Source organism: Myxocyprinus asiaticus, chromosome 5, assembly GCF_019703515.2.
Source record: "Myxocyprinus asiaticus isolate MX2 ecotype Aquarium Trade chromosome 5, UBuf_Myxa_2, whole genome shotgun sequence".
Lineage (NCBI taxonomy): Eukaryota > Metazoa > Chordata > Actinopteri > Cypriniformes > Catostomidae > Myxocyprinus > Myxocyprinus asiaticus.
In genome coordinates, this window is record NC_059348.1 from 19336245 (window position 1) to 19352874 (window position 16630).

Below are 16630 nucleotides of genomic sequence, written 5' to 3' on the forward strand. Positions count from 1 at the left end.
AAAGAAACATAAGCCATGAACCTTTGTTCCAACCAATTAACCTATGCTTTAACATTATAGGAGAATAGGAGTCATTTGTGATTACTGGATTTTTAAAACTTGTTTTATATATATATATCACTGGGGCAGACTGGAATGAATAGATTTCAATGATTAAACTTTTTAGTGTACAAATATCTTGAGATTTGAATGTGGCTCAGTGGGTTAATTGCTCAAAAACCAATATCAAGTCAATTAAACACTGTAAAGCAGAGTATAACTAGACCAAAATGTTTACACAATATTTCCAATGATATTTAGGGCTTTATTTTTGTGACTGTGCTAAACACAGCGCAATGACCATGTGCAATGCCTTATCTAATTTTTGTGAGAGTGCTAATTCTCAAGGCAATTTTTGTGTCAGCACAAGTAGGCGTGTGTGGGAGAGTTTGCGCTACTTGTGGATGTACTGTATGTTAATAAAGCTGCACAAAGTGCAATTTGAACTTTTTCTGAGAAATAGGTAATAGCGCTAAGATGTTTCAGAAGCACATCATTGTACACAATGTTGACTAAGACATTATAGATATTACAGTTTTATCTTCTGTTAATGCCTGATCTTCTGTAAAGCTGCTTTGAAACGATGTGTGTTTTGAAAGGCGCTATTCAAATAAAAAATGACTTGACATCTATTCTCAGCGCAAAGTCTAAACTCGGTTCCTGCATTTGTAGTTTAGAGATTCTACAAGCAGGTGTTAATAAAGTTAATGTCCAAAGTCTGAAAATAAAGTGGCATATAAAATTATGTCCCTGATGTTTACTGTTGTAACCGTTTAATGAAACAAGAAATTACGAGATTTGTGTTAAACTTTCTAGAGGTCATGGTTTATTTTTATTGTGTTTATATTTACAATTGTATTTATGATCTAATTTGTATTCGTATTGTTCCACCTGTTTTCATAGAGTGATTTTTTAAGTCACTGCAAAAGGGGCCGGTGGAAGAAATTAGAGAGGGTAAAATGTTTGGATTTGGGGAGGTGGTTAAATTATTTTATTGACCACACAGTCAGAAACAAATGTGCAGAAATTGTACCTTTAGGGGTACAACAGCTCGTCACTAGGGCAGTACACTCAAAGGTACACCCACTATACCTTCTTTACACCTTAAATGTACTAATATGTACCTTTTAGGGACAGATAAGACACTTAGGGTACTAATATATACCCTTTTGGGACAGTTAATGTACAAATACGTTCCGACTAACATATGAAGGGTACAGTGGGTGTTCCTTTGAGGGTACTGCCCCAGGGACAAGCTGTTGTACCCCTAAAGGTAAATTATTTTGCAAAAAAAATTTCTGACAGTGCACTTTGTTATTTTAATTATATTTTCATTTGGTTTAAAATGTAATTTGACATTAAAAATATTTTTGGTTTAAGTTTTTCATGTTTGAATTAAATTCTTAAAGCAAAATCGACTGGTAGTCTTAAGTGTGTGGGAAAAAAATCAATGTGTGTCACTACAAATATGCCACACATATAACAAGGACACAGTTTATGCTCAAAATAACATCCATATTTCTATTCTTCTAATTTATTGCATACAGCCCATTTACAATACAAAATTCTTATGAATGTGCTGTCTTTGTTTATATCACTGGTGCTTGAGGGAATGGATTATATACTGTAACAGGATGGGGACAGTGCAATAACCAAAGAACCTTTAGAATTAAATTGTACTTGACCCAGTCCTTTAGCGCTTTGCGTGCGCAATTTCGCCAAACTCACTTGCACCAAGACTTAGCGCATGCTTGCATGAAAATACCAACACTTCATGGCCATGCCCATGCCAACTGACTTTCAAAACTATCAGGGTTAAGCATTCACTGCAACTAAGTATCATGCAGTCTACTACTAATATTTACAATTGTACACTGGATCACAGCCACCAGGTTGGCTTTTCATAACCAGTTATGCCCAAAGCATACTCCGATTTTGACACAAACGCTCACCGTCTGCGTACATTCAACCGTAAGCCTGTCAAAGTATACTCCATCTGACAGTGCACGCATACACAGGTGGTTGGCGCATGCGCACAACGTCTGTACGAGACACCGGACTACTTTTCTTAAGGAGTTTAGACCCATAAAGATGTCTTTATATTCTTTCAGACTCGAGTTATACAAACGTACGTATGTCCAGACCTTCTCACACACGTTCTTGACGTGCACTGTTGACATTTTTACCTTTGTCTCCTGTTGTTTACCAGTAATTACATCTTCTTCTAGCGCATCTTCGTGCCAACAATGGCTCAATTGCGAGTGTTGCCACCTTTTGGACCCACTAATTAGTGCAAATAATTCCAGGCGCATTCTGTGTGTTCAAAGATGCACGGTAAGAAAAAATGGGCTGTATGTGTTCAATGCTTGTGCACTCTGCAAGAATCCTGACAAGAATTAATAAATATTAATTTGCGTCTGACCAAAGTATGCTTTGGGCTTTATACTGCAAAGGCCAAGAGGGACACAAGCTCAGCACAAGCCCTCAATCCTAGCAAGTGCCTTCTCAGAGCAATTTTATTTTAAAGGGTTGGAACTAAAAGTGGCTTGGGCACAGGCAAGAGTGCTGCTCAAAACAGATTGCAGCAGTGGGAGCTCAAGCGAGAAACACAAGTAAATGGTGAGCTGGGGGAGAGCTATATCTCTCCAGGAATTTCTGATGGTAAAGGAACAGGTTCTGCACCCAAGAAAGGCTCTACTGTACAAGTGAGTCATAAATACTGACTCGGACAGTTCTTTACCCACACAGTCAATAAATCCCCATGTTGCCACTGGAAGATTGAAGCCAAGATTGATATTTACAGAGGGATTTGGAGCTAAAGTGTACACCGCAATTTTGTTATAGCAAAAATGCAAAACAAAATCCAAAAAAAAAAAAACATTAGCACTGTTCCAATTATGTAATTTGCAATAAATATTTAAATATTGCTCATCCTATAAATAACTCATCCTGGAAATGACGAGTATGAAAATAGTTAACGTAGGCATCAGACATAATCTGCCTGATTAAGTTGGCCATTTAGGCTGCAGCTAGAGGAATGTGTGTCAGACAGAGAACTTAGTAGTGCCTCAAAGCCAGCACAGTAAAATCTTACATAAACAGGGCCAATTATGATTTTAAGTTGGGGTTTTGTGCATTTTGTTTTATTTTAAAATACTTTCTCGTACCCCATCTTTACATGCAAAGGACTGCGAATAGGTCAGAACATAAAACCATCCATCCAGCCTGAAAGAACATCATTGGCTCAAACCACATGAGTTTGGGGCGGGACTGTCTGTTTGTCCAAATAATAGAGGATGGGGAAACCTAAAAATGAAACTACTTATTTCTGCTTAGAAACCTTGAGTTCCTTCTACACATCTGAAAATATGAACAGAAACCATTTTATAGATTCACTGACCACATCAGCCCACAATTACAGACCTGAAGCCCAATTACAGCCTAAGTTATTACAGATCCTATAAGGTATTCTATTAATACCAGTTAAATGAAAGTAGTCATACCTGGGGTTCCCCCGCAGAGCTGCATGGTGAAGCGCGTTGAAGCCGTTATTGTTGGTAATGGTGACATCAGCACCTGCTTCCAGGAGCACAGAAAGCATGTCATCCCTCTTCTTGCTGATGGCATCATGCAGAGGTGTGTCTCCCTCTGAGTCCTGCAGGGGGCAGCACCAAGTTACACACTCTTTGCAAATATGGTGGAATGCTTATTATTACATAGCAAGTTTATTAAAGGTGGTTCACAGAAAAAAGGCCATGCCTAGGACTAACTGGGGTGTTTCTCTTTGCAAGGGTATGGCTTGATGCACTGCTAAAATATACAAAAACTAAGTATGCAGTAATGCAGCCATGGTAAATTTTCCCTAGATTCATGGTAAAACAGCACTAGATTGTTCACTGCTGAATAGAGGTAAAAATGTTAGAAGTGCCGCAGGGTGTCAATCATCTGGAAAAGCACCTCTCTGTCATCTATTTGACTAGTCAATATAAACAGGATATTAAACAAATCCTTTTAAAATGGTGCTAGCGGCGTGAGAAAAGGAGACAAGTTCTGCTAGGAGAACTGAAACTTAAGACAGATTTGAGAATTTAAGAGTCCACAGTGCTCAAGAACTTCAGAGGACCATATCTACTGCTGATTCAAGCTATGAAATATATAGGGTTCCCACACTTTTTGACCAATCAGTTTCAATGACTTCCAGTCATTTGTAAATACCATATATGAACCAAGAGGTATTGAGACACCAGAGATAAAAATACTCAAGAGAAATTGTTCACCTGCAAACTGGGGTGGCAGCCAAAGTCGAGTAACGTCTTCACCACCTGTAGGTGGCCCTTGTTGACAGCGATGTGCAGGGGTGTCTGTCTGCGCTTGTTTCTGGCATTCAGGTCAGCCCCGCCTCGATGCAGCACCTCAATGACAGAGCCCTCGTCCCCGAAAGCTGCATGATGGACAGCTCGGTCTCCATCCTTATCCTGAAGGAGCCACACATCAATCACTGTCAGCATCTCCATTTAAACATGTCAAGACTTTAAGTCCAGTATCTAGCTAAAGAGCTTTTAGAAGTCTGACTGGCCAAGAAAAGAAAAATGCTGAGGAATGTTTATGGACACGCAGCCATTACTGAAGCAACCACCTTATAATGACTCAAATCTTCTGGCTAATTAATCAGAGGTTAAAAGTGATTTGCAGCCATAAATTAGACTTGGCCTAATAATGTATTCAGTCCTCCAGCTGATGGTGGCAATAAGTCTAGACTGTTTTTCTGCAGTGAATCACAATATTTCATCATAAAACGTGAAACTAATGATAAAACAAACACCCTTTAAAAATGGAAGACATCTGTCAGTTATAAGGGCAAGAATTCACTCACACAGGCAGAATGTAAGAGTAAAAATGATGGTACAAACCCATTGTGTAGTCATATATGTCATGCTATTCGATGACTTTGAATAATTTTCCTTCACACGGTCTCACTTTGGCACCTCATGTTGCCTTTTTTGATAGACTAATATAAAAATAAATTAAAATAAATTAAATTTCCAACCATGTTATGCACCTGACCATTTTTCAGCTTCATGGCCCTCTACGATTATTATTTTGCTGTCAAACACAATTTTTAACAGACAAAAGCGATAAAATGGAAAAACAAAGCTATTTTGTGGAGGGCTGCAATCAAAGCTAATAGCATTCACAATCACATGATTGATCTTCTCCACAGCATCAGGCTCTTTTCTGCCCCTGAAATACCATGAGATGCTAGGACATAAATATTCCCGCTTGATTGTGAGCGGACAACCCTTCACGTGGCTGGAATAACAATGCCAGCATTCCCAGCATCCCATTTTTTCTCTCTCTGCACATAAGTAAACAGAAAATGCGCTGACTGCATGCTAACGTTGACCTGCACTCATAATACAGCAAATGGTGAGTTCAGCTGACTCCTTTTGTCAATACGTCTCTGAGGTACCAAAAGTATTTTCTTTACAAACATTAAAGAACCTATTTCGATTAACATTAATGTTACAATAATGCAACCCTTAAACCTCCCTGAAGAATACTACTCTGGATATCACATCTTTTAAACTGTGGTGTAAAATATTCTTTACGTATTTAAAAAATAATAATAATAATTCACATGTAGATAAGGATACAAAATTTGTGAAATTAATGCTCTAGAGTCACTGGGACCAGGGTTTTTTTTTTTTTTTAGTTGGGAGAAAAAGATAATCTCTCAGTTAATTTCACTGGTTCAGAATATTGTTGCTTGCAAACACTCCATGGGGTACAATGCTTCTTTCTGAATATGATCCATTACATTCAACAAAGGTTCTTTGCTTCTACAGAGCAAGGCTATCAATACAATATACTAACTATTATGTAATTTTGTAAATTAAGTTTAGCTATATTCTATTATTAAGATGAACTTTTTAAATGTCAGATGTCCTAAACATTTTATTCAATCCAAGTCACCTTGCCACTAGCAGCAGAGGTGAGACCTCTATGTGGTTAAATCTCACATAAAATTGTCACCCCAAAAAAAAACAAGGGATAAAAATAAGAAAATATATTTTACATTTCAGAAATGAAGCCTGTTTTTAGAACCATTAAAAGTTTTTGCATAGTGATATTTTTTCTTTTTTTTTTTTATTATTCTCAATTACTGAGAATGATACTCATTTCTGTTGAGATGACTTGAGATGATTCTCGTTGAAAATGATATCTCAAATAAAAAATACTGTATTACAGAAATGAGAATCCATTAAGAAAATATTTTTATTTAAATCTGCATAAATTAAGGACAGTACAGCAAATACTACCATGATGTATAAATACTTTACTTTTTTTTTTTTTTTTTTTTTGCATTAGAGTAACAAGAAAGAGATTTCTTTAGATTACGATAATGAGGATTGAGGGAGGGGATGTGCTACATTATCATGAAACTAATGTCACAATGCAAAACATCTTACATTTTTAATTATTTAATGTCTTAATTCTATCTTTTGATTTTGGAGTGAAATATAACACAACCCTTTTCATAAAGAATTTGTAAGATTCATCCTATGTGCTCCATGAGGTCTACTTACAAGAACCTCTGCTTGAGGGGACTGAACCACAAGTAACTGGATCTAAGTGGTTTAAGGTCAGCAGTTAATTGACAGAGAACCACAGTTTTCACTGTTCTGAACGCAATAAACTTCAGAAGAAACACAGCCAACGGTGAGCTGAAGTGGTTAAGGAGTAAGATACAGGAAGAGGTAATCGCTGACGCAGTACTTACCTCAGCCTCCAGGTCTACATTATGTTTCAGCAGCAGTTTGAGGACGTCCACATGGCCATTCTGGCTGGCCGCCTGCATGGCAGTGTGTCCTGCACACTGCCCATTCACCTGGAAACAAAAGACATGATATGTGTGTGTCTCTAATTATATGTTTTCAGCAGTGTGTCATATTTGTAAGTACATTTTATTTATAAAGCACATTTAAATTCAGCTTACACTGACCAAAGTGCTGTACAAAAACAATTATAAAATAAAATAAAAAGATAACAATTACTAATCACCAAGTTAATAGCCAGGGAAGGCCAAAGAGTACAAATGTGTCTTAAGTCTAGATTTAAAGATAGAGATTGATGGAGCACACTTAATGTCAGGTGGCAATTGATTCCATAAGCGTGGAGCAGCAACTGCGAAGTCTCTGTCACCTTTTAATTTAAGATGTGACCGTGGGACATAAAGGAGAGCTTTATTGGCAGACCTGAGAGACTTAGGAGATGAATGCAAATAAATAAGGTCAGAAATATAAGATGGGGCTTGTCGATTAAGAGCTTTAAAAACAATCAGCAAAATCTTGAATTTAATTCTAAAAAAGACTGGAAGCCAGTGAAAAGAAGCTAGAATTGGAGTGATATGATCACGTTTTTTTGCACTCGTTAACAGTCTAGCCGCTGCGTTCTGTACCATCTGCAGACGTTCCAATGAAGATTGGGGAAAACCAAGGTATAGAGAATTACAATAGTCCAGGCGTGATGTAATAAATGCATGAATTACTTTTTCCAGATCTTTTCCAGCCACTGAGAATGTCCTGAATTTAATATATGAATCAAGCCAAAGTAGTGCTGTATCCTTAATGCCCACCCACTGTTCAAGGAGTGACAGAAGTAATGAATGTTACATTTATATAGCGCTTTTTCTGACACTACACTCAAAGCGCTTTACACAGTGAATGGGGGACTCTCCTCAAACCACCACCAGTGTGCAGCATCCACCTGGATGATGCAACGTCAGCCATTGTGCACCAGTACGCTCACCATCGCTACTGGTGGAGAGGAGAGAGTAGAGTTATAGAGCCAATTAATGGATGGGGATTAGTAGGAGGCCATGATTGAGAAGGGCCAATGGGGGGAATTTGGCCAGGACACCAGGGTTACACCCCTACTCTTTACGAGAACTGCCCAGGGATTTTTAATGACCACAGAGAGTCAGGACCTCACTTTAACGTCTCATCCGAAGGACGGTTCTTTTTTACAGTATAGTGTCCCAGTCACTAAACTGGGGAATTAGGACCCACACAGACTGCAGGGTGAGCACCCCCTGCTGCCCTCCCTAATACCTCTTCCAGCAGCAAACTTAGTTTTCCACAGAAGGTCTCCTATCCAGGTGCTGGCCAGGCTCAACCCTGCTTAGCTTCAGTGGGCAACCAGTCTTGAGCTACAGGGTGATATGGCTGCTGATATTGTTGGTAAAGTCTGCGAGCAAGATTATGTGAGTTTACTAGTGTCTGTGTGTGATCTGTAGCATTGCGGTAAGTTAAACCACTGAGCAAAGACTTTAATATTAATGCTGGAGCCCCTGGAGTATTTGCAGGACATGTCTTATCCTGCAGAGCATATAATTTGGCCAGTCATCCAAGCCAATCTCTGATTTCCCTCTCTCTCTCTCTCTCCCTGCTTTAAGCAATTACTTCAGTGAGGGGAAGCAGGGCACAGGGCCAGCCTTGGCACAAACACAGAAAAGCCAAAAACCTGAAAATAAGTTTTTGCTATAAAGAGTATATTGAGTGCATGAAAAATAGAAAAGGGGGTCCTGCCCCCTCAGCAGAACAGGAAGAATGCTCCGACTACAAAATACCCGAGGGGGTTTTCTGACTTTCTCAGGTCATGAGCATCTATAGCCACTTTTCCACCATCAGGCCGAACAATTAATGCTATTGAATCATGTTCTGTACCGATCCAGGCTTGTTAACATGGTAATGTTTTTTTTTCCTTTGTGGTGTTTTTTTTCCTTGTGGTTTCCTTTCGTTACAGTGAGGCACTTACAATGGAAGTGAATGAGGCCAATTTTTTAACATTAAAATACTCACTGTTTCAAAAGTATAGCCACAAGATATAAACAATATGCATGCAAACATGATTTTAGTGTGATAAAATCACTTACTAACATGTTCTGTGTAAAGTTATAGCCAATTTTACAACTTCTTTGACAATGTTATTTCTACAAACCCAAAAATGACAATTTAAACAACTTCACAGCTCAAATAATACAAATAAAGTGCTTTTATAAAAGCTTCAAATTTCTGCCTTTAAACCCTCCAAAAATTGGCCACATTCACTTCCATTGTAAGTGACTCATTGTAACATCAATTTTTGCTTTTTTTTTAAAGAAAAGGAGGGACAAGTCGAAATAAATTCTTGTGGAAATTCGGGCTGCAACTAATGCTTATTTTGATAATCGACTAATCTAATGATTATTAGAACGATTATTCGACTATTCGGGCGATTATTGCAACGATTAATCATTAGCTCTAAACCAACTATTCAGCTTATTCCCAGAGTTAAAAGGTTGTATTAAACGTGCTTGCTAACAATAAAGAGGACAAAATCATCTTTTAACAATACCTCTAAATGACATTCACTGAATTAAAGGAAAAAAATACTTTTTATTATGTTTAATTCAGTAAAAATTTCACTACAAAACAATCCTACTGTTATCAAGTGTTTTTGTCTTTTTTTCCATTTAAAATTGTCTAAAAATCCTTAAAACAAGATACATTTACTTGAGAAGCAACATATAAGATATTTAGACTTGCTTTAAGAGAATGTATCTTAAATAAGTGTATTTTTTCACATGGTTATACTAATGCAAGTGCTGTAAAGACAAAATACACTTATATTCAAGATCTATTCTCTAAAAGCAAATCTAAATATCATATATGCTGCTTCTCAGGTGAATGCATCTTTTTTAAAAGGACTTTTAGATATTTAAAAATATTTGTATTTTTAATATTATATTCAACATTCTCAGATAAAAAAAAAAACAAAAAAAATTCTTCCGCAGTATAGCTGCTAAAGAAAATGTACTTTGTTTTAAAGGAGTTTTAGATAATTATACTGGAAAACAAGCCAAAACAAAAATAAATTTTTTTGCAGTGTTTAATGGGGCAAAGACTTCCCTCTGTCACCTTTCTGTTCACTTCAATCCATCTTTAACTCACAAAAAAAAAAAACTCTCTCTTATTAATAAAGCTGCGTTTTGCCAATTCACGATAAGAAATGCACAGTGACATATATATTATGATTCAATAAGTTGCCATCGCGTTATAATCTAGCTGCATTAAGCGCGCGCACTCGAGGGATGAGCGCCCCCGCAACAGAGTGTACCTCAGCCGGGTGCAGTTTCAATTTCTCCCCCTTAGATCTGGACACTTCACGCAACTCATAGAAGAGGCGCTGACCACACAGAGAAATGCCAGTTTCCTTATTATTTTAACTTTAATAAAGCTATAATGCATTAAACAGAACTGCATTAAAGATGTAACGCCGGGGTGTTTCCTTTAAAGACACTCGACACGCAAGTTTTGCTTAAGCTGAGTGTCAGCTCCGGCTCCACTTATTCCACAACAAGTGTGCTTCTGTATTTACTTATTTTGTATTTTTGCATTATAATTCCCTCATACTTTGCAATCTACATCACCTGAAGCTGTTTGGAAAGCTGTGAGATGTGTTTTCTTCCTCTCCTCAGTCAGGAGCGAGCTGCAGTGCTGCTCTTGTGTGCAATGATTAGGGTTTCATATGATCTTATGTTACGTTAAGATCAAATGACTATTCAACAACGAACATTTTTGTCGACAATTGTCGACTAATCGTTTCATCCCTAGTGGTAATCAACATTATTCCACAAATACTGTCGACTGAGCTTAACTTGTATTGCTTAAATGTTCCTTTAAGAAACAAACATGCAATAGGTCATGGATGTGTATAACATTATAAATGACAGACATTCGAATTGTGTAAATCTGCTGAGCTTTCAGTGGGCGCAAGTGTTGAACTATAAACAAATGTTACATACATGACAACTGTGCAACCTGTGGAATATGCAGTAAGATAAACAGCAAGAGCTGGTTCCCAAGTATCAGGCATGTGTTTCAGCAGAGCTCTTACGTCTACATCTGGTCTCTTCAGAATGTCCTCCACTTTGGCCAAGTCACCATTGGCCGCGGCCTTCACCAGCTCTTCATTTATGTCTCCAGACTCCTGTGTCTCAAAGAGCTTCTTGAGGAGCTGAGACAGACGCTCTGCGGGCACAGAAGGACTTTCCGTCAATACTGGTGTAGTAACATACAGGGTATATGGTAACTGATGGGAGGTAAACTGTTGCTTAGTTGACTATGAGCACCATTGAAATGTAGGGTATTTTGATCCTCTGGCAAATGAATTAATATCACAGTATCTTGAAATATGATTACTTTGAAGGATGTGAAGAAACACTCATGTATGTATGTGTTTGTGTGTGTGTGTGTGTGTGTAAGAAATACCTCCAGAGGCATTGGTAACAGCAGAGCCAGCAGGAGCCACTTTAGTGACAGCGGCTGGATTGTACGTCCAGGATGTCCCGCACACCTCTACTTTTAGGTCACTGTCAGAGTAGATCTGCTGCACTCTGCCCACCTTCCCAAGGGTCTGCACATAAGAAATCATGGGCATCTGAGTGTGCCTGCCCTAAAACTATATCTACTGCATTTAACCTACTTTTGTTGCCCTCCAAGGTCAACAAGCAACAGCTAGAGTACTGTACAAGCATGTGTGTGTTTGTGTGTAGGTGCACAGGTACAAACACCCCTCTGAGAGCACCATCCTAAGCACCGTGAAGGGGAAAGAGAGAGAAGTGTTGGTCGGAGAAGAAAAATCAATAAGTGTAAGGTTTGGCTTTTAAAATTGAGATTGGCTCATTTAAAAAGAATACCCCAAGGCTCCTAAGCTTGCAGGACCATTTCTCATCTCTGTTGCTCATAACTGAAGCTACTGGAATTCTATTAAGCTTTGTAAATTGTGGAAAACAAAAGGGAGGTGTTCTAAGAAATATAAACCAAATGAGCCACTCTGCGCTTTTGTTCACTGCTCTAAGAGACAGAGATGCTTGAAACTGCCAGCAGATAAAATAAAACAACTGTGCTATTGCTAGTGGGTTGCCAATGGCTGCAATTTAATGGTCATCAGCCTTATAAACTCAGTCACAGCAGGTCTTTATAGACAATGATGAGGTCTCATCAATACTGGCTTTACTGGCCACTATATTTGTGGGCAAAATAGAGAAATTTAACATGTTTAAAGCAGTAAAATTATTTATACTGGATCTTGACCAATGGAGATCACTCCTGCGTATTGTGAAACCCAGCAATTGAAAATGCTTTTTATTAGCTTCTAATTTCTTGGAAACGTTTCAAGTAGAGTGGGGTCTAAATGTGTTAGTAAAAGAATAGGTCTCAGTGATTCCCATCCCAGAAGTATCCAACACTATTTTCGTGAGTCGAAGCTGTGGGCAAGTCAAAGGTGGTACTCATATGGGTGACATAAGTTCAAAATTGGCACACAACATTCCTGATTCCATTCTCCCTCTCCTCAACATTTCCTGTCACCTCTCTACTCTCCTTTCTATAAAAGGAAAAAGGCCAATATGTAAAAATAAAATTAGTAACAAAACCAGTGTTGTTATAACTCCTAATTAAAATGTTATGACTCGTTTACATTAGACTGGACAGAAATAAAGACATGAGGGGGATGGGACTGATCATTCATAGAAACCATGACAGAGGTATGTGATGCTCACTGGCAGCATAGCTTCCGCCCATTCTCCATGACCTCTCTGGAGCAATTTGATTCGGTCGATGTCATAACAGATCTGGACCAGGTCTCCCACCAAAAACTGAGAGCTGCCTCCCTCTGCACCGGCTGCTATTTCTCCACTACGCACCACATTTGCCTTGGTAAGTACTGCTGGGTTAAACGTCCACCTAGATTACATAAAGATTCAGAGTTACAACACAAAGGCAACATTCTGGACCAGTGGTACATTAGTCATGCAAGCAACTTCTACATGACACTCAAACTAGACAAACTAGATACTGTCAAACTAGGGTTTGGGAAAAAAAATCTATTCTGTTACAAATCGCGAATCTTGAGGCACACAAAATCGTCTCCCTAATGAAAAATCTTCTTTTTTTTTTTTTTTTACATTTAAGGTGACCATACGTCCTCTTAACCGGATATGTCCTCTTTTTTTGGACCTGAAAAAAGCGTCCGGCTGGGATTTCAAAATTGGCTATAAATGTCCGGGATTTGGCTTTCTTCATATTGACGTGCAGTTAGGACTCTCATACATTCTGTGTATTTGATACTCCGCACCAGTTTTCGTGTTCACATGTCCTTACGTGATTATTCTGACAGAGAGCGGCAGACTAAGGGTGCTTGGCTGCAGCCTCATTAGGCTGGATATCTCGGCTGCCACGTCATCAAGCACCGTTGAAGTCCATCTCAATAGTGAGGACACTTGGAAGGCAGCCTCGTTTCGCAGCCTTCTTTGCCATATCTTATAGGATGCATCGGGTGTATCCTTTGTGGCCTTCAATCACCCACAATCCTTTGCACATGTCCCAAATTATTTAAAAAAAGGGTGGAAAACCAGTTGCGTGACTGCAGAGGCGGAAACTTTTATGACGCTGCTTACTTTTTTTTTCTCTCCAAGTTTTTAATTCACATTTGCACCAAGACAATATGTAGAAAAATAAAAAATGCAAGTAGTTTAGACAATACAACAAATCAGAAGATACAAAGCATATTAAAAGAAATAAAAATTAATAAAAGGGCAATTACATGAATTTGAAAAGCTTTACAATTTTATAGTTTTTACAAGTCTAGGGTTCTGTTTTGTCATATTTGAAAGAGTTTCAATATAAATTCTAAGATCAGTGTTGCAAAATGTATTATATAAAGGCTTTTTTGAGTGACTCTAGCTTTGTGAATAAAACATTTTGCAAAAATAATTAAGGGATTATGGACATATGGGTTTTCTAAACAAAGTAAAATATCAAAAAGTTCTACGATTATGGTTCGCCATGCACACTTACTAGACTGTCTCATTCTAGCATTGAGTGCTGAGGAGGAGTCCAGACTTCAGCCTCCGAAGTACTGATCTAGGAAGGACACAGCCTTACTAGGCTGCAGCCTTCCATTTGAGAAGCACCCTAAGTGTGCAGTCTTTAAAAAAAAAAACAACAAAAAATTCTCTCTCTGTCTCTCTCTTTTTTTTTTTTCACTGTGTGTAGGCAAAATGTCACCAGACGTGCTCTGCACTCTCAACCAGAACCATAAATAGCATAAGTTGCGAAACAAATGTTGACTTTGAAATATACTACTTATCAGGGAAATGTAAACTAATAGGATGGATAAAATAGACTATGATTAAAATTTTACAACTCCTTCTTCTGATATTTGTAGTGCAACCTCTGTAATTGACCTGTAAAGCTGGTACTTCAATGCTAAAAAATTCAGAAAATACAAAAACAGAACAAGATTTACACATTTCAAATGTATAAAAATATTATACATTTTTAAATATATACGTTACAATAAATGTAATTTGTTAAATATATTAAATATAATGCATTAAATACATCACTGGCATTACCAATAATACAATAGGATGGAGATAAACAGACATTCAGAGGTGCTGTGTGGCTGACCTGTTTCCGCTAGGATACTGAACCACAATGTCATGGTCTTCATCAATGCCACACACGGTGCCTGTAGTGGTGAGCGTTTCAAACATTCCATCAGTCCAGCCTCCGTGACCATGCTGCAGCGACTGAACGATCTCTAGGTCCAGATCAATGTTGACTAAGTCTCCGATCTGCAGGCCTCCTGGGTTCCTGTTGCCATTCTGTTCACCTAGAGGAAACAGATGAGGTACAGGTACCGAAGACAAGGTAAAGAGTGAGATGATCTTTAAGCATTTATTTTTGGTCTCCCAAAGTGAAAAACACTGAACAGAATTTATGCAAACTGCTGTGTAACAAATCAGACCACAAGGTACAAATGAAAATTACACCGATCACAAAATTAACAAGACCACCTCTTTTTGGCAGATTTGCATATAATTGTTACTGGGTTTTTACTAGGGATATGCACGGTTACCATTTTTAACATTCGGTTAACAGCAAGGTTTCATGAATGGTTAATCGGTTTTTCATACGGGGTTGGGACATGGGAATAAAGGGTATTTATTTTGTAATGGAATTTCCTTAAACACTACTCAAAACAGCAGCAAATAAAGTGCATAGTGAGCTATGAGTCTAAATAGCACAATACATACATCTTCAAAATAATCAAACAGTCACTGCCAGTAGCCTATATGCATTCTGCATGGGCAGCTTCACATTTCTGTGGGGGAGAGAACGCAAGTATTGTCATTTATAAATGTGGAGTCCCACTGCTGCCGTTAAATAGCCTCTTCAGGGTGCTTTGATTTGTATATGGTTTAAAATCAAATTACATTGAACTTGTCTCATTATTGTACTAAATATGCACACCAGAGCAAAAGCAAATCTTAGCAATCTTATCAAGCGCTGTAACGTTGCTCTGTGAAAAATAAACTGGAATCATCTTTAATGGTGTAACAAACAGCCACATAAAGTACTCTTCTTCAGAATGCATCACAACGAATGAAACAACGCAGGTGTTTCGAGATGCGTTTATAAAAATTCAAGTCTTTTTAACTTTGCCCGGTGTCTAAAAATGTGGCAATTCTGCGTGAGGCGCTGAAACAAAAAAAAATGAGATTCAGCCAGTGCAACAGTCAAAGACGCCCCTCAGGCACGTGTCAGTATCACTGATCTATAACAGAAGAACAGCGCAGATGCACACAAAAGCATGTTTGAACAGCCCCTAACTCGCCCTATATTTGAAAAAAAGGACCCAAACCCGACCGGTAAACCTGACAGTTTGTCGGAACTTGTCAAGCTCGGATCAGGCAGAAGACCTCTTTTGCACGTGTAGAATAACCGAATAGTGATTTTGATATTCGAATAGTGGCGCATCGAACAGTTAACCGAATGTTGACTATCCGTGTACATCCCAAGTTTTTACTGGTGTGTATTTTTAATGCTTACTATTTTAATAATATTCTTAAGAAGTTTTTTTTATATTGCTCATAATTATATATAAAAAAAGAGAGCTGTGCAAAGAAAGGGGGCAAGTCATGTTGAAGGAAGTTTACCAATGTCTTAGGGTTTCAAGTGCAAGTCATTTGAGTTCACTATTCTTGTATTGAACTTTAGGTTATTGGCGGGGATAGCAAAGAGTCAATTATGGACTGAAGCCAGAAGAGCTTTTAAACAGGAATGTGTCACTGTAGCTCATGTTTGAAGATCAGCCTTTCCTTAGGATCTAGTGCTGACACCTAGTGGATGCATCTTACAGAATTCACTATATTAAGATAGATCAGACGACTTCACTTGGCCCATGGAGCTTAGATACACTTTTATAAAGCATATCATGAAGACACTTGTGTGATACATTCTGACAGTATTTGACATTTAACCACTTACCCAACACTGGACAATGGTCTCTGTAAAAAGCGCCTCCTTTGGCATCTTGCACACATTTCAAATCAGACTAAAGAAAAAAGACAGCAAATTATGTTTGACACACTTGTTGAAAATGTTTTATTTGCCTAAAAGTTTCAAGCAATTCAAGTCTAAACATCCAAAGCCCTCTCTGTGATACAGTCGTCTGCTTTTTATGCTCCTGATTCAGATCT

At 38.1% G+C, this 16630-nt stretch overlaps 1 protein-coding gene across 5 annotated transcripts in view; it reads right to left on the bottom strand.

Annotated features, from left to right (window-relative positions):
- Positions 1-16630, bottom strand: part of LOC127441475 (E3 ubiquitin-protein ligase mib1) — a 93222-nt gene that overhangs the window by 60643 nt on the left and 15949 nt on the right. For all 5 annotated transcript variants that reach the window (XM_051698944.1, XM_051698943.1, XM_051698942.1 and 2 more), the window contains exons 5-12: positions 16419-16485; positions 14556-14760; positions 12644-12827; positions 11352-11496; positions 10978-11111; positions 6821-6928; positions 4317-4514; positions 3543-3694 (exon numbers count right to left, since the gene is read on the bottom strand). In XM_051698944.1, the coding sequence (XP_051554904.1) occupies positions 3543-3694; positions 4317-4514; positions 6821-6928; positions 10978-11111; positions 11352-11496; positions 12644-12827; positions 14556-14760; positions 16419-16485 (1193 nt within the window). The remainder of the gene's footprint in view (positions 1-3542; positions 3695-4316; positions 4515-6820; positions 6929-10977; positions 11112-11351; positions 11497-12643; positions 12828-14555; positions 14761-16418; positions 16486-16630) is intronic.